The sequence below is a fragment of the Zerene cesonia genome, chromosome 1 (assembly GCF_012273895.1).
Source record: "Zerene cesonia ecotype Mississippi chromosome 1, Zerene_cesonia_1.1, whole genome shotgun sequence".
Taxonomy (NCBI): Eukaryota; Metazoa; Arthropoda; class Insecta; order Lepidoptera; family Pieridae; genus Zerene; species Zerene cesonia.
In genome coordinates this window covers 6638749-6649541 of record NC_052102.1, presented here as the reverse complement: position 1 = coordinate 6649541, position 10793 = coordinate 6638749, and the positions used below count along the sequence as shown (strand labels likewise).

The window sequence follows — 10793 nt, the reverse complement described above, 5'->3', positions numbered from 1 at the left end:
TATTAATTCTCTACAACTTTGGTTGTATTACTTTGTACCGTAAAATTAAATATAAAGCAGTTTAGCAAAATAAACCAAAATGTGTAAAAAAATTTAAACAACTTTTTCTTCACTAAGAAACACACCCTAAAACCTTTAAAATGTAAGAGTTCAATGGACTAAATGCTATAATTAGCTTCCATTTCCACTGAATTTATACGTTATAATATTTAATTTCAGGTCTATCCCTTTGGACAACATCATGGTTCATTTTTGGCAAAGTTGTACTACCTGGAGGTTACATTTTCAACCTGACTGCGTTAGTAGTAGCAGGGTACATATTCGGCCATACTTTGGAGAGATATACCAAAGTAAATGCTGTTGTTGGCATGGTACTCGTTGGAACACTGAGCAAGATTTTTATTCCTATCAATATTCTTGGAAATGATTCTGCAAATATTATTGACTATCATTTAAGGTAGGGTAACAATGTATAAATTGACAAGTTAAAAAACATATTTAAACGGATAAACGCAAACTTTCGGTCACTGTCACTAAATAGACACTTACGATAATTTCTCCGTATTATCTTGAAAAGCGATAATGTTGTTGCAGGTTGGTTTATTTTTCGCATTAACTCCTTATATATATCATATACTAAGCAGTTTTTCTGCAATAAAAAATAAATTATTTGAACAGTATATTTATATGCCTAAGTTAAAACAAAATAATGCTCTGAACAATTTTATTAGAACCTTAAACAAAGCAAGTAGGAAAGAAAAATTCGGTTAATAATGTTAGCAAACTTTACAGGAATGTAACTCAAAACCAGTAATCAAGTTAAAGTTTTGAAACATGTTTTAGGCGAATTTATCCAGTAATTATTTTAACCAAGGGCCCGTTGACGTGGAACTGGGACTACATAAAACACAATTCAGTGAAAGTTTTTTCATTGGCCACGCTTCCTTGGATCATCGAGTGTTTGGCGACGGCCTTCTTTACTTTTATTTTTCTCGAGTTCCCTTGGTACTGGGGTAAGTGAAAATCGTTAACAAAATAACCTCGTTACTACTAAGCGGCCACTCGCCATCAGATTCATTAAGACTATGAACTTAAGTAAATTGAACGCCGTAAAATATTAATTTCTTCTACCAAAGAATATTAAAAGATTAGCTAAGTTACTAAGTAGGGGAATATCTTTTGAATAACAATGTCAGTATGTCCAAGCACTATTATTGCAATATTTACAATATTGTATTCGCTACATCGCTACAAATATAGATAAACAATAACAATATTTACTCAACTAACAAAACTTATTTACGTATATCAGAAACATAAATTCATAGATTCGCAATACACACAAACACAACTCAACAATATCATATTTCCTCTGTACAATAGAATAGCTTGAAATATATATTATACATACTGATTTTTATTAATAAATTCAGGTTTACATCTCGGGGCGATATTAGCATCGGTGTCACCAGCAATAGTAGTCCCAACTCTTATAGCATTTGACGCCAGAGGCCTTGGAACAAAGAGTAAAATAGCTTTATTAGTTGGCAATGCTGGAGGTCTCGATACAGCATTCACTGAAGGAATGTTTGGAGTAATCAACAGCGCTATATTTTACGAATCCGCCCCCGAGTACAGGGTAGTGAAGGTAAAATTCAATTTAGCACTTACTTCTAATACGTTGAGCGTTTCATATGGCGACCTTAATGGCTTTTATGAGAAAAGTAGTTATAAGAACTTAACGTTGCTTTAGAGACAACGTGCCACTTGGTTACCTCAAATAATTTCGCTTTTATTCTCATAATTGATTCGCAAAAATAATAATAACAAGTGAAACTTTTTTACGTTTTAATGAGTAATGTCTAATTAGTTCCCAATTATCATGTTAATTATGAAAAATTTTTCATTTAAATTATACCAATCCATTAATTATGTACCATTACCATACCATAAACTTCAGAAAGAAAATTATTATTATTTCACCTGACCCCTGAATTTTTATACATCGCTAATACATAAAAAATAATGAAAGCTTTATAAAGTCCTCAAAATCATGTTTACGATATCCTATATTCAGCAAAATAAACATGCTTTTGTATTATAAAATACAAGGGGACGGATGAAAAAAGAGGATCAATTATAGAACAAGTATTTCTGTCAAGTCGTTTAGAAATATTAAAGAGCTTTTATATTGAATAGCCTTAAGTGATTATAAAAATTGCTTTATGAAATTATTGGACTTTTACTTGTATTCATTTTGGGGTGCGATTTTGAATTGTATATAAAGAATTAATCGTATAAAATCTACTATATAACTTAATTTTGTAGCTGGTGGACAATGTGATTTAAAAATATTATCAGGCTTTTTTAGCTATATTCGTCGGCATCATTTTGGGCATAGTATGGGGCGTGTTGGCAGATGTTTTGCCCGACCATGATGATGAATATGCAGCGACAATCCGCAGTTTACATATTTTCGCAGGAGGGCTCCTGATCTCATACGCTTGCGGATATTTTGGATGGGGTGGAACGTGTAAGTATGACAAATGAACCGTTGATGCTCACCTTGAATCCTACCAGGTTAAAGTATACTAGAAAGTATATTTTTGTTATTCTATTATAACCAGCGATTTATACAATAGCTAACTCGGTTGGAACGAATGACTAGAAAAAAAATAAGAAAAGCAAAGAATAAACACCATCCTATTATAAATAATTATATAAGCTTCATAACACATTGAATCAGTACATTAAGTATTTGTTAATTGTAACAATATACACAGGTTGGGCCTACTAGAGTTTTGTGTTCAGAATAAATATTTCGAGATGGTAATCAAACTTTCTCACAAATTTTATGATGTTAAACTAGATACCAGCATATGATCTTTTTGTTAATTTCGGAGCTTTTATAAATACTTACCAATCTAAAATATTAATTTAACACATTGATCAGTTTCATTTATTGTACATAAAAAAATATGTGATCGTGTCTTATTGAATTTTCCTTTAGAATATTTAGACACGACCCATGAATATAAATCCTGCCTTTTCTCGCATAATACGTTAAAATGACAAGCAGAGGATTTTAAGTTAGATATTAAAAGTTAAATTTTGAACTACGACGCAAAAAACAAAAAGAAACTCATATAAAGTTACTCTCCAATATGAGCCAACTTTATCAATTTAATGTTTCATTATAAAGCGATGTCGATAGTTGCCGGGCGAAAAACTAATTTAGCCACAATGTAGCTCTGGAATGTCCAGGTGACGGTAAAAGGCATACCGTACGTGTTCAGCCTTTTAACTTGCTCTCCGACACATTGACACAGCTGCACTCCGTTAAACTTCATTGCGTTACCTTTATGCTTTTTGATTTCAACTGACTTACAAAACGAAGAGATTCTCAATTGAATTGTTTTTCGTGTTAAGGTTTCACCATTCCTCGGATTTTGGATTCATTGCTAAGGTCTCTTGAATTTCAGAAAGATTTTATCTCTTCTGATCTTAAAAGTTTAGTGAGATGTTTTTTAAAGTTTTGTCACCGCTTTTGATCTTAATTGTTTTTATTTGACGTTGTATCGATATTCGTCGGAATTTCGATTATTTATTATAATATTTTTTCTACACACGATTAGTTTAAATATTTACTAGGTTATTATAGATTAAAAATTCCATCCAGGCTTTTATTTCCGATATACCTAAATCTAGGCCATTAAATGTTTTTTCGTTTGTAGTATTTCCATATTATTTTTTAACTAGCTTCCGCCCGCGGCTTTGCTCTCGTGTAATAAGGATATTTATAAATGCTTTAGTGACTGTCTATTACTGTTTTATCCCAAGGGAGCCTGATTAAATATCAGGATAAAAAGTATCCTATCACCCATGTAAGTTCATACCCTGTGTGTATACCAAATTTCATCAAAACCCGTTCAGTAGTTTCAGCGTGATTGCCGGACAAACATCCAAACAAACAAATTTTCACATTGATAATATTATTGTGATGTATTGTGTATATTTATATATGCAGTTTCATAGGAGATTAAACATCACAAATTACATTTTTCTGCAACATATCCTATACTCAAGTAGATTTCACCAAAAGCAGACGTCAGAACCGTGGTAAAGCTGACTCGCAGCATCTTCTTTCTTGTAAACTTGTAAACAAAAAAAAAGGAGAAAAGCTGTAAGTATTTTTAGACAGTGTATTTTCTATAATTCAGATACAGTTGATCTATATCGCTAAGTTATCTGTTCATCAACACCATATTTTTCTTTCAGCATCACTTTTCAATACGTTTTCACCACTTCTTAATTTTTCACAACTAAAACGATGTCATATATGTATATCGTTTTAAACAAAGAACAAAAATATGCTATGTGAATCACAAATTCAGATAATCCAGTATTTGTTCTATAATCTATATATCTGGTGAATATATTTAAAATTTATCCTAAACAACATATTCGTTTATTTATTAGATTTACCGAAATTATTATAGTAATAATAATAAATATATTTCAATAATAATTATCTATAAAACACGAGATAATATTTTATTGAAGCCTGAATATCACATAATATAATGCTCATGTAACGAAGTGTTATGAGTCCAACATACGACTATTTTAATGAGCTCAAGTGTTGAGCATTACATTTGTCTCTAATTGTCGAGGACATTAATTAACCTTCATTTCAATTACATTCAATCAACAATTTTATTATAAGTTCATTGAAACAGCATTACTGTTCTCTATGTAAAGATGTCCTACACGGTTTCTTGTAATATGAGCTCAAAGTAGAATTAGTGGTTCAATTAGTATTGGTTCAAAAGTATGATGTAATAATAAGCGATATTCTAAACGATGTTTAAAATAAATTTAAAACTTAAACTGCATAGAACATCTTGGTATATTTATATTTTTTGTGTTCTATTGATTTATTCAAGGAATGACAATAGCTTTGCTTCCGACCTTAGTATAAATGTGACATTAATGTACGTAGGCGTTAGATAATAAGGTTAGAGGGAGAATATTTAGGTAAATAATTACTCTATGTCATATTACGTAATTTGTTTCAGCTGGAGTAGCAATAATGGTATGTGCGGCGGCGGCCGCAACTCGTTGGGCCCGCCGCGGTTGGCCCCTAAACAATAACCCCGTCTCTGAAGTCTATAAATTACTGTGGAGGATATTTGAAGCAATGCTTTTCACGCTAAGCGGCTCTTTTTTTGAGGTAATTGTAATCGCGTAAAGAATGGGAATTCATAAAGACGTTTATTCAGATTTTATTTAAAACAGAATAACAGAATATAAATCAAATTAACTATCACTTATAAGTATAAATTATTCTGTATGGAAAAGTAATTTTTTCAGCAAATTTCGAGACGCGAACTAATTATATTCTTTTCTTTAAATTTAGGTCGGGTAATATATTTCAGTGGGTATTGTAATAATTTCACATTCTTGCTAAAATTAACCTTATACTAAATTTGACAAAAAATAATTTCCCTATATATGTCGGTACAATCAGATTTGTATGTAGCTCACGTGTGATTGTTAGAAAGGGTCCTTTATCTTTCCTCAAATTAAGTTCCATTTAATACACATTGCTTAAATAAATATGCATATAATATCTACAAGATAATTCGTAATTATCGAACATGAATTACATACTAATATAGTGATGATAACAATTGTTTAATAAAACAAAAAGGCATAATAATTTATATCTAAGTGTCTAAAATACGAAACACTTTCATAAAACATAAAAAAAATGTAATATGGTATTTTTACCAAAAAAATATCAGTGTTTTGATTAAATTATGAGGCGTGTACATTGTACATGTATATTGCATGAGCCATACAAATAACGCTCGGTACGAAACAGCTGTCAAATGCCTTCTTCAGCTTTGGAAGAGCACTTTTGCTTCAATATTTTCAATCATAGCAATTTTGCTCATCGCTTCGATCCCTGCCGATTTTGTATGACATTTTTAAAATGCGTGACTCTGTATAGTATATAAGCATTATAGCAACAAGTAATATATATATACATTCTTCGTTTTATTTATGTTACGATTCAGACAGTTTAATGTGTAAATATCTTGTATTTTGCTGAAACGCTCGTATACTTAAAAATGTGACAAATTATAGTCATTAGCGTTTTAAATGTAAATATTGCCACAGGTTTGATCTCCTGTGGAAACTTGAAAGTTGTCGCTGACCGGCAGGACGACCCACCTGCTCGTACTGAAAATCGATCAGTGAAACGGATGTAAAATACCTAATAGCCTTATGTTATAAGTACAGGCCAAATGCTCTAATAAACATGATCTTTTGTTATTCTTTAAATAACACTTAGAGCTTACCTTTCTTCGTGCACTTATACTAGTATTAATAATCTTATTATTGTTTCTTCTTTGTATAGATATCCGACTTAGATGCAAGGGAATTCGGTCTGATGGTGGTCTGCATTTTCCTGGCGCTAATTCTTCGATTGTTAACTGCATTTTTGATAGCTCTATCAAATGAATTGCCAGTGAAAGAGAGTATATTCATAGCAATTACTTGGATCCCAAAGGCTATTGTTGAGGTAAAAAAAATTTTAGGTGTTAATAACACATTCCGAAATTCCCAAATATAACTAAACAATAAATAATTTGTCCAAAACTACATTGCTTGACTGTTTCTAATGTATATTTTTTATGACTATAAATGCATATACGTGTATATAAAGATGTACAAGATTTGTGTGCCAGTCGAGCACCCTTCGGCACGAATTGGGCCAGCTCGCACCGGGGAAGTACCACACCCCCACAGAAGACCGGCGTGAAATAGCATTTTGCTCTGTTACGTTGGGTGAGTGGGGGAGCCGGAGGCACATATCCTATTCCTTACCCTTCCCAGTCCTTTTCTTTATTCCTCTCGCCAATCATTCTTTAATCCCTTCCCAATCAATCATGCAATTCCCAAGCAATCCATTTGTAGAGGCGTAAGTTCTGCAATGGACCTTATGTTTCTCTAAATGTTCATGGGCGGTAGCGCTTACCATCAGGCGTCCCACCAGCTCCATTGCCGACTGTGACATAAAAAAAATATATATATACATTAGAAATATGTTCTTTATCTAGATAATGATACCTTATATCAATATGGACTGAATTCCCGTCAATTTGTTCTATTGAAGAAGTTCATATCGACGTCACCACCACTAATATTAGTTTTAAGTGATTCTCCTTTATTAACGAGTAAGACCTAATAATATCGTCGGTGCTCTGGCGGTCTCTAGTTTAATTCACTTTGAGTACACACGCTCGCTCTAGTAATCTGGCTAGGCATGCTCCAAAGCTCTAACAAATGTTATGTAATGTACACGTTAAAAGCTCCAGTTAACTAAACTTTGTTGAGTGGAATAATTTAATTATTATTGTTGAACATTGCCCACATTCGAAACTTGAATAAAAATACATATATTATTATATTATAGTAAGTATGTATAAAGTGACACCATACAAAGTTCTCAATATTTGACGAAGATATGGAAAATGTCAGTGAAAGTCACGACTTCGAAATTTGTAGGTCATTAATAATTCGCTGCTTTCACAAACTTTAGACAACCTGGATTACGGCACCTACGCGTTTTGATTGATCTCAAGAGGATGTTGAGGTTGAAAATTTGTGAAAATATAATTTTCATACTCTACCATAACTCTATAAAGATTTCATTCATTCATTTGTCCTCTCAGCTCATAGAACATCATATAGTAGCATATAGTGCAGCATATAATATTTACACATATTTAAGATTTTAAAATTCAATTATATAAATCCATACGCAAATGAATGTTACACATCGAAAGTTGAAAATGGAAACAACATTTTGCGGTTGGTCGTTCTCTGCTGGAATAGTTAAAAATTATATAACCGAATATATTTAAAGCACGTTTTAGCTTGCAGTAGTTTGTTGTATCAGTCCTATATAGCTTACAATCGAGATTCATTTATATTTCGATATATGATTTGTTCATTATTATTTTTAGAACTCACATCACACAACACTTATGTGTAAATTTTTGTATAAAACTTTTAATCAAACCCGCTCTTCAGTGATGATGGTGAAGGTGAATGTGTGTTTGAAATTGCTTATGATTTTTAAAATTATTTTTCGTCCATGTTATTCAAAAAAATGTAAAAAAAAATATGTACCTATAGATACACAAGCACCACATATCAGTCACTTTAAAAACGTCGCACTAATTACACTTGTAAATTAAATATAACAGCCACAATGAAAGTGTATAAAGTTGACGTACTCTGTTACAAATGGAACGTATTAAACAGTACTTACAGTGCATTAGGGTTAGTGAGCGGTGCATCAACTTGTAAGAGATTGAGATTAGACATAATGACGCGCCACTGCGGCGGCGAAGGATGGTGCTACTCAAGTAATTTGCTAAATTGCATACCCTTTATTTTACACTGTAACAGCGGCAACTCTTTGTAATATTAAAAACTTATTCGTAAGGAAGGCAGTCTTGAAAAATATTTAAATACGGGAGTCAAAGATACGTGAATTGGGTCACATGTTGTCGGTCACTCCTTAATCGCTTATTGTCCACTCTTCACATTAATAATTGAGGTTATTTCAGGTAGCCATATTATATAACGTTTATTATATTTATTGCGTTAACATACTCGCAAAAATATGTAAACGTCTTTTTCACAGTATGCAAAAAAAGATTTGACTGGACTTATCACGGAGTATCATAATAATACTATATACTTAATACTCCATGATAAAATTATCCATTTAAAAGAATGTTATAACAAATAAAAAAAAACTATCTACCTATCACTGTAAATTACTACTAAGCAAACATTGCGGCACTATACTACATTAGCCAGATTCTAATCACACACCTTGACGTGGCCATAAATAAACAGTGCATTATGTACACGAGCGTATATCTTTGTAAATAATGAATATTGAAGTTTGACTTAAAAGCCGTAAAGTAATTTCTCTCGCTACACATAAAACTATCTAGAAATTTAACAAGCACGGTAGCTGCGGAATTAAGATAATTTAAATTGCCTCAAAAATTGCTGTGGTGTAGAGGTGAAATTCTCTCAATGCTTTGTCATTTCAGTTAAGCAAAATTGTAAATCACAACGATAATTTCCTTTACATATTCATTCTGCATAAATAATTATGTATTATTAATATCTTTACTACTGTTATATGCAAACAAATATTGTAAATGGTAAATAGTACAGTTGACTCGCAAACAGCGAGTATATATTAAGAGTTTAATTTAATAGAGTACACTCGTTATTATTAGGTATAGCTATATTCTAATGACAATATTTTGATCTGAAATGATCAAATTACATCTAAATATGGAAGTGCAGCGTCCATAGTGAAAGTCATTTTAATAATTTTTATTATTTAATGTTTATTTATCATGTCGAAAATACTACAAAGATTATAAGGTATTTTTAAGACGCTTTTCCCCACTTATCATGATTGCTTTGATAACAATAAAAATAATTGTTTATACATATTCTAAACTTTCCGTCTATTAAAAGCACGTAATGATTTTTTATCATTTACTTCTATCATGATATAATGACCGTAATAAAATACATCACATATATTTCATATATGTGCATCGCCTGACGATTATAATAATCTTACATAGAACTAATAAATGACTTTAATTGTACGAAAAGATTATTTTTGAAATTAATTGAATAATTGCAGTGCTGATAAAAATGATATCCTGTATGAATATTGTAAATTTAATCTTGCATATTATTTATTGCTTTTAATAAATATTGATATGAGTTGCTACAGCTGATTTGAATTTCATGTATTTATTAAATTATTATTCAAATTAAAAAAAAAAATTCAGGCTGTATTGGTGCGTGTTGCTGCTGATTCTTTGTGGAAAGAGGGCACTACAAATCATGACAGAAAAATAGCAACTCAACACTCAAATATGATTATTATAGCAATACTAATAACGACAACAATGGGATCAATTTTAACAACAGTGATGGGACCAATTTTGCTATCACCATATAGTGGGGTTGCTCCTGAAGGTAATTAACGCTTACATATTAAAATTTGGTTGTTTTGTAGTTTAATAAACATCACATCAACGATTAAAAGAGCCATAATACGGTCCACACTTTACTTAGTTGAAATATATGAAATTTATACTTGATAAAGCCAGAGAGTATTTACAAAATTAGATGTATTTTTCACTAAACTTTATGGATTTTATGGCTGGGCTATTGCACACATACACATTATAAAATGTATATCCACGTGTTGTTGAAGCATTCACTTCTTCTTGTTTTCCTATTATATTCTAAATATGTTCTATCTAGGTATTAGAAATAGTATCGTTTTGTGTACAAGTTGGAAATGAACATTAAGTTGGAATTAAAATGGCAACAGTCATATTATAATAAAAAAAATTGACTGGATATACTCGTAATGTGAATAAAAACACAACATTTTGAACGATTTTTCATTATGACCTTTTTTATTTTTCAGAACTCGGCAGCCGGCCTAGATCGCCCTCAACGGAGTCAACGCCTTCGAAGAGATCTCAACAAATTTTAGATTCCTTTCAATATATAGATATGCAATAAAATGTTATAAGCATCAATAAACATTTTAATAATCTGTGGCTATTTAATTCTTCCTATAATTTTTATTTCAACGATGTTCAATACACTTTTTTAGGTTAAATTTAATACAATCATCAGGCTTAATATAAGGCAAA

The 10793-nt window shown here is 31.3% G+C and overlaps 1 protein-coding gene across 1 annotated transcript in view; it reads left to right on the top strand.

The window, feature by feature from the left end:
• LOC119828833 (sodium/hydrogen exchanger 9B1-like) overlaps nucleotides 1-10693 on the top strand; it is a 14313-nt gene extending 3620 nt beyond the window's left edge. Inside the window, exons 4-11 of the mRNA XM_038351121.1 lie at nucleotides 220-457; nucleotides 844-1013; nucleotides 1434-1648; nucleotides 2362-2533; nucleotides 5079-5233; nucleotides 6428-6592; nucleotides 9912-10101; nucleotides 10562-10693. Coding sequence (XP_038207049.1) covers nucleotides 220-457; nucleotides 844-1013; nucleotides 1434-1648; nucleotides 2362-2533; nucleotides 5079-5233; nucleotides 6428-6592; nucleotides 9912-10101; nucleotides 10562-10659 — 1403 coding nt within the window. The 3' untranslated portion in view covers nucleotides 10660-10693. The remainder of the gene's footprint in view (nucleotides 1-219; nucleotides 458-843; nucleotides 1014-1433; nucleotides 1649-2361; nucleotides 2534-5078; nucleotides 5234-6427; nucleotides 6593-9911; nucleotides 10102-10561) is intronic.
• Nucleotides 10694-10793: the final 100 nt, after the last annotated feature.